This window comes from Macrosteles quadrilineatus, unplaced genomic scaffold (assembly GCF_028750875.1).
Source record: "Macrosteles quadrilineatus isolate MER2022 unplaced genomic scaffold, UCM_ALF_1.0 Scaffold_1__1_contigs__length_201487025, whole genome shotgun sequence".
Classification (NCBI taxonomy): Eukaryota; Metazoa; Arthropoda; class Insecta; order Hemiptera; family Cicadellidae; genus Macrosteles; species Macrosteles quadrilineatus.
The window spans coordinates 160,712,095-160,735,530 of NW_026542594.1; the positions used below are offsets into that span (position 1 = coordinate 160,712,095).

Sequence of the window (23,436 nt, forward strand, 5' to 3'; positions counted from 1 at the left end):
GGGCAACTCAAATATTTTAAATGTAAACCCCCTTTAAGTGACACCTCATTTTGAAGTGTTTAGAAAAACTTAAAGAATGGTGAAAACTAGAGGTCGCTATCTCTTCTCTATCCAAAATGGTAGCCAGTATTACCATTACGAACCAATATTACCATTGATTTTCCACAACATTTGACGGGCTACCATTTTGGATATCTCTGTATATTTACTTGGAAAAATATTAGAGGGGGGGGGGTCTTTACTTTTTATTCACCCTGTATAATGTTTCATTTTTATTTATGAGGATATAAAGGGTTGTAAATAACATCAGCATTTTTATAAAAATAGGTTTATTTACCAAAAGACCCAATCAACATTTTTACACTTGGCAACATTTTTATCACAAGATCACTTACTAATTAAAACTTTGATTATTGTAACAATGTAACAGGAAGTGAGCAAAATAATAATATTAATATTATAATTATTGACACAGACATAACACACATAAAAAAAAAAACAATAAGTAAAACTGTCAAGCAAAAAGACTTTGAAGGAAAGTTTTTAAAACATAACTGTTAAAAAAAATACTGCACGATAAGTTCAACTAAAGCTGTTCAAAAAATGAATAATAATTTAATCTAACATAGGCTATAATTATCTATATCGTACAAAAATAAATATTTTTTTCTTTTAAATTCTTTTATAACCTTAAAATAATATAATTTAAACAAATAATAGATTAAACTTTTTTACTCTTATTCCAGAAATTTAAACATAGTTATTTTCATCATCTAAAAGCAATAAACAATTCTTATATTGAACAAATTTCTTATATTTAAGATTATAAGCATGTAAGTTGTGTGATAATCATGGATTAGCGGATGTTTTGCCTTATGATTAATTTATTTGTATTTGTAGAATTATTGTAATGTAAGAGGGGTTAACAATATAATGGCTTAATGTAAAAAAACAAAAATAAAAAAATAGACTTGTAGAATAAAAATGAATGTTTTGTAAAATTATGTGTTAAGAGAATCTTTAATTACCGAAATGGTATGATCAAAAGGTAGCTCCCTTCATAAACTAAGTAATGAGGAAGCCCTACTCTATGAGGATTTTATTGATCACACAACCCTCAATAGATGAGTTATGGTCTTTGTAACTAGTAAAATGTTAATTGTGGCAAACAAATATTGCGTTCATTTCTGTAAGTTTCAGTACAGAATAAAAGTTTAGACAGCCAAATACACTAAATACATAGCTACAGTAAAACTTCAATTATCCAATCAACTGGGACCATACCAAATTGGGATGATAACAAATGTGTATAATTTTATTGTTTCCGAAATTTGGGGCATTTTAAAGGAAATACTTAAATTTTGGTACTGAAAGAAATTTTAAATACTGGTGAATAAAATGAGAACATTTTTACAGATTATACACCTGCAAATACTAAAAATGATGTATAAGTTGTTTAGTAAAGGTGTGCGAGTGGCTCGATTTTCACGCAACATAATTATTAAAGATGATATTGCGAAAAATTCTAGCTGTCGTGTGATTGCTGGTGATCTGCCTTCTTCTATAAAATTCCTTATTACTTAAGTTTTAGGCTATTAAAATTCTTTCTGTAAGCTATTTAAATAATCTGTGATTCGGTTAGTTGAAATTAGGATTATTGGAGTTCTACTGTACTCAAGACGAAATAACTGAATTGCATTTTAAAACAGAGGGAGGAATGCTAGACTAACAAATTAATGAACTATTTCGGTTTCGTTAGAAGTATTACTGAACTTTTTGATTAGTACTAATACATGAAACACATTTTATGCCACAAACAATTAAATACACTGGTAAGGCACTAGGCAATACTATAGCTGCTTGTCTATGGCTATGAATAGTTACTAACAAATGGCACTGTATATTGAAGAGAATCTAAATAGTGATGTACAATAAACCTTTGTTCATGTTCTATTTACATATATATTGGGAGAATCATGAAGACATCAATAATCTCTCTTTTTTTACTATAAGGAAGGATCAAATGTAATGATTCATTATGATTATGTGTGGGTAAAATATTTAAAGGAAATAGTTCTGAAGGGTTTTCATCCTATAGTTTATATATTTGATATAATTTTTCACAAAAGTAGAAATATTTAAATACTTGTAGTTGTGTATTTAAGACATATTTTACATGTATTTAAACATAGTACCCAGTTTAAGATGACATTTGAATACATTTAAAATCATCATAATGTACAATTTTATATAGTACAAGTACAATATATTTTTGCTTGACTCATTAATCAGTAATAACAAACCACAAATTCACACTTAAATAATTTATTTGATGAAAGACTATGTTTTGAAAACGGACATTTTATGTACAAAATAAAAATGTATAAAATTATGCTACTCTAAATTACCCGATCGTACGTACAAATAATGAAATTGGAAATCGACATCTAGACAAAAACCAATTAAAAAAACATTACTCCATACAAACAGTAATAAAGGATTAATTTTATAAGTAAATAAATAGTAAATAAATCAAAAAGCGATATCACAATAAATTTTAAACACAGGTGTACAGCTAGAAATTTAATTATAATAGAAATTATCATAAGAAGATGAAATGTGATAAAAACAAATGCAAAGTATAACCAGGGAAGAAATATGTATTAACAAAGATATATATTTACAAGATAACAATCGTGCCTTTTTGGTTAACTATTCACAACAGTTTTTAACAACCTATGGATCTGTTACTGGGGGGGAGGCACTGGTGAGTGTGGTAGGTGAGTGGTCGCTATCACGAGCCCTTCACCTTGCCATTCTGTGTAGCAAGGTTGGCAGCCTGACTGGCAGCGTGTTCTAGACTCTTCTCTACAAACAGCTGATACACCGGCTTCATCACCTGCAGTCAACAATCACATAATGTTTGTGGGAAATAACAAACACTTTTCTATGAAATCATGATTGCAACTACGGTTATTTGAAAGAAACGAATACTCTTAATCAAGAGAGTTTCTTTGCAGCTTATTTCGGTAACAGAATTTGTTTGAACTATTTGAACACAAACGATTTTCCTAATTCAACAAGTCTAAATGCTGGGTTAAACCGATACCATGCTGTGGAAACAGTATTAATTACTGTAACTATGCTTTTAAACATTTTATGGAAGATATTACTTTAACCAGTCGTCTGGTAAACGCACATTTACACACATCACAAATACAAATGAACAGATGTGATATGATATTGAGTTAGAGCTTTGGTGACATGTTGAATTTACTGTTAAAAGTATGCTATGGAGTTATAAAATTAATGTAAAATCACAATGACAAAACAACTGTTTTTTGCTATGTGTCAGATGCCTTTGCAATGATGGTACTATGCCATCTAAAAAAAAAGGTTTAAAAACACTATAAAAGCCAATGCAACAAAGCTCTGGAGCTCTGGATTTTTTCTGAATTTGATACCAAATGTTTGCAGGAAATTACAGTTAAGAGTAACAAATAAAACAATTTTAATAATGTACAAAACAAATTAATAAGCTATGTTATTGTATTGTATCAAATGAGCTGCTGCAAGGTGATTGAACTACCAAATATCCACAAATTTACCTTAAATCAACCTATAAATAAACATGTTTTATGATTTCATTTTTAACTGTGCATATTCAATGCAAATATTTGATATAATCTATCTACACAACAGATGAACTAGTTTATATAAAATAAAAATAAAATGCTGTACATACATTGTCCCAAATGAGGTTTGCTATTTCATCGAGCTGCTCTCCAAGTTCCCTCATTTCTCCACTGTACCTGTAATTGTAACATCAAGTGCCTTTAAAATGTGTGAACCTAAAAATATTTATTTTACAATAAACTAACACGAAGAAGATATTTTTAATCAAAATGAATTAAACAGATAGTATTCACTTAGTTTTTGCATGTAAGCAATAAAAACGTTCAAATTCTTTATTTTATAGCAGCCAAACATAGACATTTTGGGGTAAACATTTCATTGGAGCTAGCTTAATTCAAACTTCCTTAATTCCAAAGTATCCTTGGTTCAATTTTCCTCTTTATCCTTAGAATATACTGTACTTTGAAGGGAAAAAAGTAACTTGGCTTTAGAATTTGTTAAGAAGAAATGATGAATATGGTTTATTGAAACTTGAGTGAGCTAACAGTTAATTTACCTAATATATGACCAGAGGATGAGTGTTAGAAGAGCGATGCCCATGACCATGTTGCATGTGCTGGCGAGAGGGTAAAGGCCAAATAATGCGAACACTCCTGATATCACATAGAACACAGTCGCAATCACAAAGAACACAGCCGGTGTTCGAGCTGCCTTAAAGATGTTTTTGCTTTCATTATGTGCTTTGAAAGCGTTGAACTGTTCATCAATGTCCTACAAAAGAAAGTCATTATTAACTTACACACTCAATAAAAACGTAACAAATTGAATAACAATATGCTTGGTAATTTTGAATGTCTCGTGGATGATTACAGGATTAAGGTATTGTTGATATTGTGGTGAGAGACATTATGTAGATAATTTAATTGGAAAGTAACTTGGTAGAAATAATTATTTTATACAAGGGGAAGGGTAAGATTACCCACTAGGCGGTGGTCCGGGGGTCCTCCCATAAAAATAAAGTTATATGCTTAAATGAGCGATTTCTAAGCTACGAGGCAAATAAAAATAAATAAACCTAGCTGGTAACCTATGGTATAATAACCAAATACTATACTAAATATTGCAAGCATTTTTCAACAAGTAAACTCAAACAAACATGGGTTACTGATAACTGGTTTAAAAACAAGTATTTACTCTTTGGGCAAGTATTTACTCGTGGTTATTAACACCAAATTTATAGGTTTCAGAGGGTATAACTCCTTTGGGGGTCTATACTTACAAAGTTACAAGTACAAGTAAATACTCATGCTTATTCACTTCTGAAGTAAGTAAATACTCAAATTATGAAAAGACAAATACTCATTTTTATCCACTTGGCCCAACTATTTAGATTCCGTTACATTTGCTGCCCTGAACAAACACTGGCAGACAAACGGCGTGTAACCTTATATGAGATTTGAAAGCTCAAATTTTTTTGCTGATGTTCAGTGGATCCAAGATTCAGATTTGACACTTTTCTAGAAACACTTTCTCTAGCTTTCCGTCCTGCGCAGCCTGCTATATATGCTATGCTTATTATGAGTTACAATGCAAGAGCAATAATGCAACAACACTAGCTGTGTTACATTACTAAGAATGAATATTGCGTTGAGGCTCTAGCACCTCTTCGGTTGTTCGTAAGAAGACAGCGATCAATTGTGGGAGAGTAAATAATGAATCCTTTAACACTGCACTCTCAGATTGTCAAGTCATTTTTAACCAAGCTACAAGCATGTGATTCCTGTGTTGGAACATCCACCCTACTAACCCGACTTGCTAGTAGCTCATGAGACTGTATTTTATGTTCCTGAGAGATAAGTAAGCATTGAAAGGAAGTAGGCTTGAGACAGTGAAAGCTGTAATGTTAAACAGATAAATTGTATTAAATGTGTTAAGAAAATGTGAATGCATTGCAGAAAAAAACCGCTTTTCAAAGAACCTTAGAAACAGTTTTTAAGTCTTGTTTGGTATTTCTGGACAAATATTTTATTCTGTATTGAGAATTGATTTCATGGACTATAAACTGGAATTGAGATTGGAAAACGCTAGAACCAACTAATATATACTAACTAATAACTACTAACACGCCACCAATCATGAAATGCTAATTAGAACAGCAGCAGACCAACATGGCCGATGTGTAAGTTTAGCCTGTATGGTGTGACGGGTTTGATGTGATACATGGATATTCACAGGAAGAAGCATACTGGGTGCGAAACCATAGTACCCATAGTAAATTGGCACAAAATAACATGACACGACACAGTAATAATCCAACACTGGACTTAAAGAGTCATCATCTGATGCCTTTACAATTGTGAAATTTTATTAATGTTTTCCATTCATTAAACTTGGCTTTTTTTGTAAAAAAAATGTAAACTAATAAATTGATTTGAATTTCTGATTTTCAAGGAGTGCTTAGTATGGAATTATAAGGTAACTTTCCGAATCCCTCCCAGTGAACTTTAAAGCCCTTCCATACACAGTCCAACATGTCCAGTCTGGTTTTTACCACACACGATCTGACTTGGATTTATTCGGTCAGCATAGGACCTTCACACTTCGGGACAAAATTGCTTTAAGTGAGATCACACTCTTACTTCTTTTGTCTCGAAGATAACAAACCTCATCGTAAAAAATGAAGGATGGACAAAGAAATGGTTGAATGAACAAGGTGTTTACAGCCTTATGACACTGTTGAAGGAACTGAGAAAATAAGCTGAGGGCTTTTATATACTACATGGTTATTAAAAAAGAATGGTGCAAAACTTAACGGTTGGTCCATCTGTTTCCGTGATTTCAAATAGCTGATTTTTACACCAATGGCAGGGTGTGTTTATAAGTTTGTTTTGACAAGGTTATGTTTTGTCTCAGATTCTTGGTTGAGTACCAGAAGCCTGTCAACAAAATCGAAGAATATCAACAATATCTGCGGACCCGGTTTTATTTTACCCACACATGGTTCGTCGTATGTACCACAGTAAGTCAGATGAGTCAACAGACATGTCGGACTGTTTATAGGGGGCTTTAAACATAGTTTTGAAAATCAGGTATGGAATGAATTAGTTTAGTCGAGTAATTCAAACTTCACAGTACAGAGCAATCAAACCTGCAAAATCCAAAACAAAAACGGTGTGTATACGAAGATTCGGATATTCACTGACTGGTCCACATATTAGTGAGAGAAAGGTGTAATCATAAGGTTCAAATCAAAATAAAATGCTACTATAGTTGAAATATTTATTTATGAACTAAAAAAGTACAAAATATAGTAGGAACACATATTATAATACTACTGTTTGCAAATATAAATTATAGATTCACATTGTATAACAGATCGGAATGCTAGATACAGCTTTTCAATCGACAATGAGGTCTCACACTTTGAAATATAACTAATCCATGATCATGTATATGTATGAACTTTGCCAATAACATTTTAATTCAATACTTAATAAACAATGTTTGTTCGATACAACTACTTTAGCTTGATTAGTCGTGTGATGAATAAGTATACAAAAGCTTTATATATAAACGTAAACCAAAAAACGTAAGTTGTAAAATTATCTATGTATGAAACAGTAAATGACATAACCACTACAACCAGTATAACCACATTATAACCTGCATTATCAGGTGACCACATTTACTTACTTGTAACGAGAGATTTGTTACTTATATGGGAAATAGGTTTACAAGGTCCAACAATGTCTTCTGATGAGAGGTGTTTGCAAAGTTAGGTGAACTTATTTTTAGGTGACAATACATGTATAGACAATACAGCTGTTTCGTGCTAAGGATGGAGCACATCATCGGGTCAGAAATGACCTTCTGGTTTTCTGACCCGATGATTTGCTCCATCCAAAGCACGAAACAGCTGTAGTCACAACAAACTACAAAGGATCGTTTTGGACAGTAACAAGGTAACATAAACCACTATACATTAATTCAGACAATCCAGAGGCCATGTCATCATGACAATACATGGTTTTAAAACCAATTCCGAAATGACGTTTTTTACTTTATTTTAGAGATATGTTTATTAGACCCAATTCTTCATAATGTGTGCTTAAGCAAATAGCATGAATCAAAACTTGTTTGGATAACAGAAGAATAGTAAGACTCATATTTACATACTATATAGTTTACTAGGAGCACGCTCATTCTTCCCATATGGGGACGAAACTAAACATCAAGATATTCAGTGGAATCAACCCATAAAAAATATATGCAAACATAACAGTTGAAATAGAAAACAATGCAACAAAGAAAACAATGCAACATGACCAAGAGAAAAACAAGCAACAATAAAACCTAATTCAAAATACAATGGCCAAGATTCAAGCCTCTGCTGCAGCCTGTCTTACTGAGGTACCTTTACCTTGGAAAGCTAATAATTAAAAGCAGGGATAATATAAACATTAAACAACAACTGTAAGCTACACTGCTGTAAAAGTATTCTTCAAAAGGTACATATTTTTGTTGTAAACATACATAAATCACAAGTTATATTGCCATTATATAACTAATAAGCACAGGAGCCTAGCACTTGAGGATATAGGAAAAGCAAGCCTACTTTCCTGTTGTAAAAAAACACGTTTGAATGTTTTAAACTCAAATAAAAGGAGCACAAAATTTAGACATTATAAGAGAATGGTACATGTTCAGAAAGGTGAGACTCCTGAATTTACAAATAACATTTTCTGGATTCAACGGTCACTAGTTAGCAAGTAAATAAACTTATGTTTATTGGAAACAAACTGTGAGTAAGGTAGCCTAAATGGTTTGGTGAATGAAAAACCATGTACCAAAGTGTAAAGAGTTTCAAATATAGATTATTTTCTATAATTCTATTTTTTAAATTAATGTACCGGTACTTATACTCTTTAGTTAACATAAATCACATGATAATACTGTATGGTAAATAAAAATATTAAATAATACATAAAGAATAATATAATCAATTGAATCTTTCATTATGAAAATAAAATGAAGTATGTTTTTTAGCAATGTCCTAATGTGGAAGGAATTTTAAAAGTAAAAGTTACTGTGGACCTCATGTAGGTTCCAAATATCCAATCCACATACAACAAAATTTTTTATTCAAAAATAACAAACACGAGGATCACAGATAGTTTTACATTTCCATTTATTTGTGTTGTTGTTGTCATGATCCCCAACACTACACATTAAGTGACAAAACCAAACGTTGCGTTGTGCCATCTTAATGTAAGTTATGTATTCAAAAATGTAAAGTACCTGATGTATGAATGAGACGTCCAGTGAATTAATTTGAATGTCGGATTTAATAACACCAGGAATGGCCGGCTGCTGTGAACAACTGCTGCTTACCTCTGCTGACATTTTTATATTTTGGTGTGATCAAATTCTTAATGATTGTTTAAATAAACAATATTGGGAACATGCCACTCTTTAATATTGTCTGGGCTGTTAGGTTCATTAAGTTTAGTTTTATGTATAATGTACAACTTAATGTACAATCAAGCAATGTCGAATGACTTCAGTCTAAAACCAGATATTAAAGAAATACATCTTTCAATCCATGCAAATTGTAGAGAAGTGCTATTGAAAGTGTGACCCGACAAAAAATCCTAAGAGAAGGACTCTTGACTAAAAATTCTTTGACTATGAAACATACTGATCTTCATAATTGGAATATAAGCTATTGAATAAAAAAAATTTCCTCAGAATTTACATCTTTCACCCACTAATTTTGTTCGTGGGGGTTCACACAAGCTGCTCCAGGACATCTCAAACTTTGGTCATAACAACACTGGCATGGTTGTTATAAATCTATTTTTTTTCTGTTTGTTTTTCTTAGTTGTTAAATTCAGTGTTTAATATGTTCCATGTTTTTTTTCTAAATAAATTTAAAATTAAATTATCTCTCCAAGGATTTTGTGATAGGTAGAATGAACAGCAGGCTTACCTTACAACTGAAGAAGGTAGTAGTGCTGACAATTCAAAGTTTCATGAGTTCAAGCAGTACTTTTAACTATTTATGAAAACGTTATTTGACAATAAAGATTTATTTATTTTCATCAGGAAGTTCCTAAAAGCCTGCTGTTTATCGTATCCACCAAAAAATCCTTAAACCCTGAATTGGAGTATTACAGTGAATTTAACATATTTACCATAGCTAAGCCCCGCAACCAGATGAATATTAATAGCTTACTTGCTTTGATCACTTTGGTAGTTTGACGACTTGATTATCAGTTTTTTTTTTCATACTATTTTATTTGGAATTGTATAAATATTTTTACTAGCCTATATACAATATATGACAACAAGAAAAACTCACAACCAATTTGTAAATAATAAAAAATTAAAATAATAATCAACTTAAAAAAAGTATGAGCTATCGTCATTGCCCCAAGAACACTTCTTTGAATTTCGGCACATGAACATCGAAGAGGACTCTTTCTTTTCTGGTCCCGATATCAAAGCTGCCAATACAAAGACGAAGAAGCAAATAACAATGTACTTCCACATGCTTCCAAATGTGAGCTGCTTGGCATCATTCTGTGAACGGTAACTTGAAAACATGATGTCCATATCCTACAAAAATAACAACTACTTTAATTTCATGAACACAAAATACTAAAAGAAAAGACGTAGTATTCCAAATTGAAAACTCTATGACTTAAAACTCTATTCATTTTTTACAGGTAGGTGTGTAAGAGAGTTTTACCAGCTTTTGACATTTACAAAGAAACCAACTATTTTATGTTATGTTTAAAACTCAAGTTGATGCTAAGAATTAACGTTCTAGGATATCTAATTTATATACAAACATTTTGGAATTTTAATATTTCAAGGTTCAAAAAATATTTACACTTTAGAATCTTTTAGATACCAAACAAATATATTCTCTTCCAGAAGTGCTCTAATTATAATTTATGGAACCTAAAATTTATAAGATCCAATCATTGCTCGTCCTGTGTTTTTTTTTTAATATACTAGAAGTTACAAATATTTACATAAATGTTTATTAAATTGTCTGTACATATACGTAACATACATTTTGAATGGATTTTTAAACATACAACTGTAATAGTTTACGCAACGATCATGTGAAGATAGTCTTTACGACACAAGTAGAAAATTTAAGGTACGAACCTTGGCTTGTGCCTTAAAAACTTCTCCGAGTGCCGTAATGGCTAACTATGCGAGTTGTTTGCACTACTTTACCATTCTACCGTTTACTTTTATAAAAAACCTCATAGCCTCTACTCTTTCTGTTACTTTTTTTCAGGGAATAGGTAATGTTGGCAGCACTTTTGCCAAAAGTACTGTTTCAGATATAATTAGGCAAATATTTAAAGTCTTTTAGCAATACTCAATGTATTGAAACAGTTTATTTACAACACTTAAATCAAAACAAACTAAATAAAATTTACGACACTAGTACTATAAGGTAAGCAAACAATGCGGAGGAGTGAATCTTTTTGATTCTAAAAATTGAACTAAAATGCTAGTTAAAAAACAAAAACAAAACTGTCATAGGTAAGTTTGTTTACAGAGAATATATTTTATTCACTTAAAAAATCTTATTAAATTTTGTTAAGATTCAGTATATCGTAAAACTGATGCTAAAGATGTATATCAGATGTTCAGGTAACCTTCTGTGATTACAAAATTAGCTAAGCAACATGGTCAACCGTGGCGTAAGTAGATGGCCAACGGAATGACGACAGAGAATATCGATACTTATTTTCATGTTGTGTTGTTTATTACGAATCTAGTTGACAATAATATTATAAATTATTCCAATTACCGTCATCTTAAAATTTACAACCGTGAACACAAATATATGTTTTTTTGTTTTATGAACTTAATACCTATCACAGCATAAAATATGTATCATAATATTGTAAAAAGGTTAAAATACCTGTAACTGCCTCGAGATTCATCTGCTCCTATACTGGACTACACGCTTTTCAATGCATTTACATCATAATCAGGTCACAAAACTTGAAGAACTTAAACCATTCTTGAATTGGTCGTGACAAAGTTTACATAAATTACACAAAACATTAATTTTTTAACATTTTGTTTTACACATTTTAATGTTTTGTGTAATTTGTGTAAACTTCGATGTGACCAATTCAAGAATGGTTTAAGTTCTTCAAGTTTTGTGACCTGATGATGATGCAAATGCATTGAAAAGCGCGTAGTCCAGTATAGGAGCAGATGAATCTCGAGGCAGTTACAGGTATTTTAACCTTTTTACAATATTATGATACATATTTTATGCTGTGATAGGTATTAAGTTCATAAAACAAAAAAACATATATTTGTGTTCACGGTTGTAAATTTTAAGATGACGGTAATTGGAATAATTTAAAAACACGACTGTTGTAGATCCCTTTGAACTGAAATAGTCGTTAAATTACATAACCCAAAAAATAGGTTATCTGAAAGGGTCTCACCTCTCTATTTAGGTTAATCAGGGTTTCAATATAGTATAGTGTTAACGATGCAAATTGTAAGTTTTTTTTACAAATACATTTTATTTTATTTGGCTTAGAATCTGTGTCAGAGTCCTGCTGACTTGGCAAACAACAACCCTTCTACTGCTGCATGCTCACCATCAATCATCAAGTACTCCCTCAATACAGGGGGACTCTTACAGCTATTTATACAATAATGAGCTCCTCAAAGATATGTACAGAGTACATGTTTACTTTGAGGACAAAGCCACAAATAGTCATGCTAAATATTATTTTACATTAGTATTACAGTTTACACACATATCTGATCTTTCATATGCAACCCAAATAGAATTTAGGCAATTAAAATAGGTTAGTTAACCTACTAATAGTTCTATAATAGACCAAGGCGTATAAAAGAAGGTGTGTGTATAGCGAGGCATAAAATCGTCCAGTTTGCACAGCTACTTCACGTGCAAGCCCCCAACCATGCCTCGCCGGCTCCGCTCACACAAACTGCTTGCTGAACGTTTATTATTTTACCAAACCACATGTTTTCTTGTAATTTCCCAATGACATTAGTTACTTATTAGCATTGAATATAGTGTTATATAAGCTATTTTACTCTTCTACATGTTCGATTTCTGGTCCAGGTCATAATAATAGGTTTCGGAAAAATTTTCTCGTCATAATCTACTTCTCTTTTCAAAATATTATATACGTCGGTCATTACGTTCGAGCCTTACTGTTTAGAAAATTTTCTCTAAATGAGTGGTTAGTGCAATAAACTGCGGACTAAGGAAAATTGGATTTCCTTGAATCAACAAATTGCATGCACACTTCTTCTTTTATACACCTTGATTATAGGCCTCCATTTAATGAATGTATCATCAGCATTTTGATTGTTTAAAAATAGACCCAGATGAATTTAGGCTTTTCATAAATGATTTAGGCTGAAGAACCTGCTTGTCTTTGTAAGTAACAAAAGTGTAAAATCTGAATATTCACCACTAGTCTTTCACTCATATTTGCCTGAAAATACACACTCTGATGTTTTTTATCTATATAATATGTATACATAAATTCATGGGTCACATGAATATTTAATTTAAAATATTACAGTAGATAGTTCTTAAGATATAATTTTAATTTGGAAAAAACTCCCAAATAACTAAAATATTATACGTGCAAAAATTATAGTAATAGTAAAGAATTAAAAATATAAATAATAAGAAAATTAAAGTAACTAAGAATAATGTTATCAGCAATGATTTTCGAATGACTTATCATACTAAGAAAGATAAAGTTTTAATTGGATGTACAGTAATAAATAATCAATGAGGCTTTTAAATAGTTTAACCCTTTTTAATAAAGGGGAAAATATATGTACAGTACAAAGACAGCAAAATCTGTTTTCTTTTAGGCTGCTCTTCGTAAGAAAGAATGTTCAAACAAAAAGGTTGTCTGTGTTTAGGCCATTCACATGATCGATTTGTTTGTTGGATTTCCATTGAACATATTTACAAAAATGAGGGAACAATAATTGAATTCATTTTTATGAACAATACTTAGCTGAGTGAAGAAACCTTACTGCAATTATTTTGAAAACATGGCACCTACCAACCACTATGAAGTGCTATCCACAATAGAAAAACCATAGATGACCCATGTGATGGGGGAAATGGTAGCACAACAGTCTAAAATGAGGTTAGGGAAATCGTACCTTAGGACAATACATGTACACCGTCATAAATAGTGGTGTACACAGAAACTTGGAAACATAACACGAGACTAGAATAAATAAATTGATTGGAAGAAGTGAATTTTAACATCAGTACATCAATATCAAAAAGTGTACTGACAAGATTGATCGGCTCAATATTGTAATGAAAAGTTTTCGTCATATCGTGAACATAATACGTATTATTTTAAAGTATCAAATAAAACTGAGAATACGAGTAATGGAACAATCCCATCTATCCATATCAGATTACCAAATTACAAAGATTAAACAACTGAAATTTCAATCAAAAAAACCCTAAAATTGGCATAATAACATCAAAAACCTAAGATAAACGATGATATAATTTTTAAATGTATTGAACAAATTAATTTCTAATCCTATGGGTGGAAATACATGTAAAAGAAATTCAAATACAAATAAAGAGCTATTGATACAAACAATAAAAGTGCTTATTAGACCTAAGTCAAAGTATGGCCTATACAATGGCAGTTACTCAGCACTGAAACTAACAGTCAATAAAAAGAGGGTTTTCAATCTCAGTGCAAACAAACCTGAAAATTTTATTGGATATTGGAAAATCTTATACCAGTGAAAGATTTTGTGGAAAAGTGATAGTCAAATATCCGGCCTGCAAGGTAGAAATTGCTTTCCTTCACAATCACATTAACTATCAAGCTCGATCAGCCAATAGTGTCCTCTTGTTGTAAAACATCTATTATATTCTCAAGGTCCATTCTCATACCCTTGACTCCTTGTAGAGAGCACTACTCTTAATTTACCTAACTACAACCTTGGAAACAGGAGTGAAATTACCATTCCATGCTGCAGACTCAACTAAACTATAAAGGCCAATCTGGTATTCACCTTACATATGCTCAATAGACTGCCTACTGAAATGAGGAACCAAACCAGTCAGGAATAGCCGAGCGTATTGTTGTTAAAAAGGGCTTCTTCTCTATAAATGATGTTTAGAAGCCTGTATGACCTAGGAATTGCTACATCATTCAGTTTAGTAAAAATCAGAATTATTTTATTTTCAGGTGACGGATGTTCAGTAGTAAAAAGGTTTTAATTATTATGAGAAGGCAACAGCTTAGACAAAATTGTATTATGACAACTATGGTAAAATAATAAAAAGGGGAGTTTTACACTTTTAACCAATGCATTTCAGAATTTTTAATGAAAAACGAGCTTTATTTATCTTAATTTATTATATTTTATCTTAGGCCCATTCTACACCAGCATGAAACCCGTGACGGGATTCCCACATCAGGGCTACACGCTCAACAGATACCATTGGTGTCCCTACACGAGCGGGATTAACGTCGTGGTTGGACACGTCCGTAAGCGGGAGTGCGGAGTTGACGTCCATGTTGGCGTCAATCCCGCCAGCCATTTCACACGTAGCAGTAACCGTGCGCGGAAGCTCACACCCCAACATCTATTCTCCAGTTCCAGTTGCTTTTGAGTTTTATGGTGCGGTGTGATGTTAGACACGGATTAGTTTTTTTGCAAGACGGAGGCTGGGCGTGCCCTATATAATGTGAAGAGCAAGGAGTATTCTAATCGCAAAATAAAGGCACAAAATTGGAACGAAGTTGGCAATTTCATCGAATTTCTCGACAATCTGTAAAACTAAAAAAAAACATTTCCAGGTACCTCCAATGGTCACTAAACATGGCATAGTTTGTCCCTCTGATGAGGCTGTTTGATAAAGTTGGATGAGTCCACCATCACATCTTTTCTTTAGTTTCTTCCAAAGCAGTTTGAATAGCTTGAGATGGATACCAACCATAGCAGTCGTATAGCTTAATGGATGGTCAGCTCTACAAGCGAGCTCCACCAAGTCCTTCCGGCGTCTGAACCGCCTCATGTAGTATGGCCCTGAGGGTTTCAATCGGACTCCACGCAACGGGGATCCCACCACATGTAGTTTGCAACAAATTTGGTGCATTCATGCAAGAATCCCGTCACGGTTTTCATGCTCGTGTAGAATGGGCCTTATTAGAAAAATAGGAACGAACAAGTTTTTACATTTAATTAAAATAACTTAGTAAGATAAAAAATAATTAAATTAAAACGACACTGCTTACCTATACTATTTGTAGAAGCACAGATGCAGAAGAGGCGAACGTCTCCTTTACCAACTAAATTCTGCCAAGCTTTATTACAATCTTGCTGTAAAGTGCAGGGGATCCCAATGTGTGCCATTATGTACAGCGGATCATACTACTCACAGTTGTATAGGAGGGACAAGCTACAGGATATACTGATAGATAGAACACCAACACCAATTATAGCAAGGAACTACATTATCATTGCTGATAGCTCAAAATAAAATGTAAACTAAAAGTAAACCAAATAAAAAATAAAATAATAAACCACATGTATGAGTGCAACTTCAACACCTATATGGGTTTACCTATTACTTAGAAAAAGGGAGTATTATGAAATCGTTGACATAAAATCTCTCAGATAGTGCTTTTAACTATGGAATTATAAGCATTTTTAGCTTGAGTAAAGCTTATGTAAACAAACACTATCAAAAACATTAGGTCTACAGTACTTTTCCAATCTAAGTAGTTCCTAAAAGTTTAAAGTAAGATATAGTAAAAAAAGGTTTGTACATTGGAAATGTGCTTTGGGCACACAGTGCCCAAAGCACATTTCCAATGTACAAACCTTTTGCCACAGCATGTCTATGTTACTAGGTACGTAAGTTCTCAGTTTACTGTTCTGGAGTACTTCAAACAAAAATGAACAAAACATTAAAATATTTACTAAATGTTTACAAGGCTTTAAAAATCAACATATGCAACATCTAAGGTACAAGTAAGTCAAATACCTTTAATGTACTGGTACGCCTAAAAGATTTACAGGGTAAAACTTTAAACTTTTTCAAACTTTTTGTAATGAAGAAAGTAAAGCCCATTAGCTAAATAAAACACACCTCAATAAGGAACAGGAGGAAGTATTCCTCAATATAGGAATAAGCTATTTTTAGTTATATCGTACCATATTAAAGCTCAGGGGCTAAAAAAACATGTAATTTACCAAAACTCTTAACTAGTTCTTCTTTGGCAAAGAAAATTTCAATAATGATTTTAGATTTACTCTTTATCTAAGATTTTACTAGAACTTCTATTACATTAGGTAGGTATGGTGACGTTTCAGAGAGTTCCTATATAAGGTATGCCTATGATTTGGTAATAGCATTGACTTTTATATACACAAACAATAGACGTCCAAATTGTAATTACAGTAAAACCCTTCATCCGGCCTATGTGGGACCAAGCCCCTGGCCCGATAAAATTTTGGCCGGATAAACCAACTTATTATCAAAACGGATTTGTCCCTAATAACAACTTGTAATTGGTTAAAAGTAGTGTTTAAGTCTCTTTTGGGAATCTACTGGCTCAACTGAGTAGTGAACCTGCTCTGGAAACAGATAAACCGTGAGAACACTAAAATCATGGAGACTACATGTACAGCTGTGAGAACATTTTTGCTATCAATTCATGGAAGTGGGCGGATAAACCAAGGACCAGAAATTCCAAGGTCGGAAATTAGGCGTTCTACTGTATTTGGTATTAAATATAACAGTTAAATGAGCCATTCACAGAATAGCCAACTGCTATCGAAAATTGATTTTCTACTTTCGATTTTTGTACTGTGATATTTGATGTAACATAAAATACGCTTCAATTTAAGATAAGTAATTCATTCACTTTGGTTAAAATGTTTGCGTACCCAACATAAATCAGTAATTATTGACATCAGCACATTCTGTTGGAGTCTACTTGTATCAACACTTACCTCCTCCAGCTTTTCCTTGTAGAGTCTAGAGAATTCTTCTCCACCCATCTTGGGTTTCTTGATGAACAACTCCATGGCCTTGTCCTTGATACGAAGGTGCTCAGTCTCCAGGTGGGCTGAACTGAGGTAAGGCTTGGCTCCCCCACACACAGCCTCCATCAGCTGATGGTACGTCTCCTTGGCAGCAGCCACAGCTGACAGGTTGTTGGCCTCGGCAGTTGCCTACCACAAGCATTGAGGCATGTTGAACAATCCTCATATTGAAAATTTCACTCAATAATCTTTATCCTACTTGACACAACACAACAAGTCTTTATTTAAATTCATTGTTAAGCCCCTGAGCTGTAGATATTATTGTAAGACTAGATTACTTACGTCAATAGCTCATTGAATATCACTTCATGTTTCAGTACATGTTTCGACACATTGTCATCATCAGCTGAGTACTAGTGAATTTTTATTCACCATATGGTTTCGTCAATGTTCAATTAAATAAACACGTAACATATAACACAAATATGACACAACATGGAACATATACATTTACAACACGTAAAGCTTTAAGACAGGCAGGCCTGCTCGAACAAAACACACGGTCACGCCGCGGGTCGGGGACAGACTCTCAGATCTATTCTGTCCCCGACCCACGGCGTGACCGTGTGTTTTGTTTGAGCAGGCCTGCATGTCTTAAAGCTTTACGTGTTGTAAATGTATATGTTCCATGTCGTGTCGTATTTGTGTTACGTGTTTATTTAATTGAACATTGACGAAACCATATGGTGAATAAAAACTTCACTAGTACTCAGCTGATGATGACAATGTGTCAAAACATGTACTGAAACATGAAGTGATATTCAATGAGTTATTGACGTAAGTAATCTAGTCTTACACAACAAGTCTTACTACTGTGGCTTAGTGGTCTTTGGAATGTGTCAAAATCGATGAAACACTTTCATTGGGTGATGATTCAGCCACAATGTAGATTGCCATCTTCAGGACAACTTGACCCCTGCACGATTGACGTAGCAAGTATTTTAAAATATAATAATCAAAGTGTACACCATTCAAGGCGCCAAACCTCTTAATAAAATGAGAATTTGATCGTAATATCACAGTTAAAATCTCAAAATAGATTTTTTTTATAGGAAAATTTTAGATTTCAGGTCCTTTTTTTTGATAAATCACTATTGTAGCATACGGTCTAAGAATCACTCTTTTATTATTTAACCTCTCTTTGACATACGAATTATGGAGTGTCAATCTTGTACAAACTGTAATGTTGCAGAATACTGGTAAATAAGATGAATTGTAAATATTACCACAAGCATGGTTTTTGGCTCTGGCAGTTCGTTGCTGTTGTATATTTTCATGTAAGACTTGAAGTATTGCATCAACTCCTTTGCTTTTACTTTCTGTCCTCCAATTTCTTTAACAATCAAATTTTCAGGGGATAGTAAGATAGGGATCAATGTTTTCAGGTTTTCTACAAAGTCTGGTTCAATATCTGAAAAAAAAACACGTTTTGATAAATTTCTCGAACATATAGGCTATGCTACTCAGAAAGGATAAGATACATAAGAAACACTATTATTGAAATATTTCTAAAACTGCTATTGTAATGTCCCAATTATTTCCATAGACTGTATTACTGTTCTCAGAGTGGCAATTCACATTTTTGATGGCTGACACACCTTCATCTCATTTAAAGTCGGGTCTGTGACAGCATGCTTAAGATTGTGATTAGCATAGATTGAAAGACATAATTGGTTTAGTCTTGATTCATAGTTGGGTCACGCCTGACTTAGATTAACGAGTAAGCCTCATGAGGAACTCGAGTTTCAAATCAATTTACACAAAAAAACATTACAAATTATAAGCTTTTTCATAACAAATTCAGATTTTAAAATGTATTTTGTAGTTTAAACCTAGCAACATTGACATTAGGAAACTGAAGATAGGCATCCTATAATTTTGGATTATTGTGTTTAAATGTTGAACAATCCTCTCATGAAGTGTGCTGATATTCAAGTTCAATTCTCTCTGTATTTTCTCATGCTCCGATAGCTGTTGTGACATATTTATGTTATAGTCTAGGCCTTGAATAAGATGTTCTTTCTTTTACTTGGTTAAGAAGTCTTCTGCTTAATTTAACTAAATTTATTTTTATTCGAGACTCTGGGAGATGTTCACGGTTTTGCCATGATCGCACAATTCGTTCACAATTTCATCGCAATCGCAGGAGATGTTCACAATGTCTCAGCAACAACAACAGATGTTCGCTCATAATAAACTGATTGTAGTATAACAATTAATTTTAATAATCGATAGTTTCTAAATTTAGTGACTAGAACTAAAGCTTAAGAGTCGGCAGGACCGCCGGCCATCTTGGATTTCCTGCCCATAACGGTAATGTTAATGGTTGAAGCATATCACAGTATTGTTTATTAAGATAAAAAGTTGCAAAATATCTAATTTTAAAGCTATTGAAACCACGGTTGTGATTTGCTATCTACGTTTTACTTTTAATTGTTATTATTTTGTCAAACTATAAATATGTGGACTTAAACTGTGATTTTTTCAACCTCTAAAACAAGAGTTTTAAAAATCCAAAAACCAATTCACACGGAAAATATATTTAAGAATCACATAACGTTTTCTGCTCGGTAATCAAGCTTATGGTGCATGATTATTGCTTTAACGTGAACGTCGTGAATGCATATTTTTGCTGATAGGTGCTAGGACACTGTTTAGCTTGGCATCTGACGGTCAACAACAATGCAAAATTATTGACTCCTGCCGACTCTTAAGCAAAACTTTTCTAATATATTAGTATGATTAAACTAATTTAACCAAAGTTTAGAAAAAATACAAAAAAAAATTAAAATAAGTCGTCTAATAAATATTAAACATAAAGAGGAAAAACAAAATTTTTGAATAAATTTTAACAATTTGGAAATACCAAATTAATTAGCCTGCAGGTGTTAACTTCTACATAAATTTTCTTACAGAACGATTTTGATATATTTTAGATCCATCCTACAAAGTCCAACTTCATCTACTTTGGGGTATCATCAGAGAAAGATCATCAAGAAAGATAACCAGCAACGGAGCAACATATGCAAATTATGACTTTAGCAGGTACAAATACCAATCAGCAAAGATAAATTATAACAATCAAAGAATAGATAATAAACAAATCAAGATACTAGTACATGTTGGTGTTAAATAGTAAGAAGATTGGGGTTCGGGCCATTATTTTTATGTTTTATTTGCTGGGTGGGAATGGTTGATCACATTTGATGTGAACTAATGATTATCTTGTACGTTCATTTAGTGTTTAGCAATTCAATCATCCGAAGATGCATTAGAAGGCAGTGAGTGATCTTTGCCAGCTGGTAGCTGAATGAATCAACAGTCTTAAGCTTCATCAACCCACCAGTAATGATTGACAAGTGTCTATCGGTTGAAAAGTTGTAAGAATATTTTCTGATTATTTGACTCTGGTGTTTCTTTACAGTACTTTATTAATGATATTATATCCTTATGTCAAATAAAGAGTTAAATTATTACTATTACTACATTTGTTAAATCAGCATCAATAGAGAAAACAATGGCAACTTCATTGACTCATTTTCTTAGGCAGATAAAAAACTACCTAGGATATTTATTAAGCACTGGATGACACGATCACAAATTTAGCCGACTCATTCAAAAAAAGCGATTCCAAATTCATTGTATCACTATTATTACTTTTTTTACTTTATAATAGAATGTTTATTATTAACATCATACACCATAATGTTTATTTTTAGGGATTTTGCATTATATACTGAATTGGTGTTGATGGATCCCTGCTTACCTTTCAACTTGCCATCAAACTCTGGGTTGGTCGCTACCTTGAACCCAGGATGTGGTAACAAGAAACAACTGATGTCTGTGAAACATTCTTTAATATGTCTTCGGATCGTTTGGTGCTGAGGGTCTTGGTCTTCTTTAATCTGTTCAACACAGTCACTGTTTCAGATTGAGAGGAAAATCACTCGTATGAGTAAATCCATAAAATAAATTATTTCAATAAGAGTACATATAAAATGTTCTGATGTTGGTCAAGAAAAGTGGTGTAAAAAGTGTGCCTTAAAGAGCCATATTGCATGATTGAAACAACAGATAGACATAAGATTGAACTTACTTTGTATATGAATGTTTCTACTCAGTTAGTAAAGTAGCTTAATCAACAGATTAGTGATAAAATGTGTATAGCCTCACATACACTGCTTATGACTTCTCTTTGAAAACAACGTTGGTAAGGATTTACACTGTTTGTCATTATCTTTTATAAAAATTATTGCAGCATGAAAGTACAGGGTGAGGCAGTAAAACAGCACGATTTTGAAAAATCACAAATAATTCATTTAGAAAAAAGGGATAGTTTTTTTGACATAAATCCTAAGTTCATGAGTATAAATTAATCTTTCAACTTAAAAATAATTATATTTTTTAATACAGTGTCAGTAAAATAGCGTACTTGGGTTTTGCACACATTGTTGAATTATTAATTTAAATCAGCCCATGACGTTTTAGCGAATTTCCCTATAGGGAAGTAGCTATTACCGTAGGTCTCATGGTAAGACCTAAGCCCGGGACCGATTTACTTTTTCATTTTGATGTCCCCAGAGGCCAAAAACACCATTCGTTCAAATTTTTATATATCTATATATAGAGATATATATATATAGATATATATATATATATATATGTGTCCATCCGCACGATAACTTGAGTAATTTTTGTCCGATTTTGATAAAATTTGGTTTGAAGGTGTAAGGCGGGATAAACTTGAATGAGTTCGCGAACCAGCATGATCGGACTATGGGAACGGGGGTTTATGGGGGGTTTTATGGGGTAAAATTAGGTTTTTCCCATTTTTGACCCTAAAAACACAAAATTTCACAATTTCTTTTTAAACCATTTTGTAGAGCTTAAAAAAACAAATAATTTAGTATATTGAAACGTTATTATGCGCCTAATTGTTACGGAGAAAATTCAAAAAAATTGTAATTTTAAAATTCTCATGTTATTCTTATGGAGAATAAGTCAACTGTTGTAGTTTGCTTGTTTATGAACATATTTTGATCAAATTTGGAAAATACATTAATTTTTTACTAAACCACAGTACCTTTTAATATTTTACATAAAAAAAACTTTTTTACCCTCCCTGTTGCAGCAAACCTAAGTACTTAAACTAATTCTGTTTAAATAGGGAAAAAATGTGATATTTTTAAGGAGACATTTTAGTTTAAATCCAATCAGGCAGATGGAAATTCGCTAAGTCTGCAGGTTTGCTGCGGCGGGGGTATTTTAGCATTTGCATAACGTCTGCAATCGTTTTATAGTGCTTTGTCATACTAGCAGTGGCTTCGAAGTTATTCATCCAAAGCAGGGTAGCTTTCCATGATGGCACGGGAGCCTGAGGCGATAAGACTGAACTCATAACGGAAAGTGCGCTGAGCACAAACCATAATATCCACGTTTTTTGTAATATGCCTTTACAGTAAACGCATGTTGTGCACTCGTCCAACGTTCCAAGGCTAGAGAAATTTCCACTTGTCTCGACACCTATAGTAATCTCCACCGTACTCTAATAGCCCCCAATTCCTTGTCATCTGATTTTGGAATCGTCCCGTTTCACTGCCTCACCCTGTATTAAGAAACTATGTCTATGAGAGGCTTTTGTGTATATTTTTCCAT

At 32.7% G+C, this 23,436-nt stretch overlaps 1 protein-coding gene across 2 annotated transcripts in view; it reads right to left on the reverse strand.

The window, feature by feature from the left end:
* Positions 1–312: 312 nt before the first annotated feature.
* The window catches only part of LOC128988576 (atlastin), a 29,941-nt gene continuing 6,817 nt past the window's right edge, over positions 313–23,436 (reverse strand). Inside the window, exons 6-11 of one of the 2 annotated variants that reach the window (XM_054409978.1) lie at positions 21,548–21,686; positions 19,008–19,192; positions 17,689–17,910; positions 4,193–4,407; positions 3,746–3,812; positions 313–2,899 (exon numbers count right to left, since the gene is read on the reverse strand). In XM_054409978.1, coding sequence (XP_054265953.1) covers positions 2,795–2,899; positions 3,746–3,812; positions 4,193–4,407; positions 17,689–17,910; positions 19,008–19,192; positions 21,548–21,686 — 933 coding nt within the window. In that variant the 3' untranslated portion in view covers positions 313–2,794. Of the gene's footprint in view, positions 2,900–3,745; positions 3,813–4,192; positions 4,408–9,990; positions 10,255–17,688; positions 17,911–19,007; positions 19,193–21,547; positions 21,687–23,436 lie in introns of those variants that run through there. The other variant, XM_054409986.1, reaches the window with a different exon arrangement.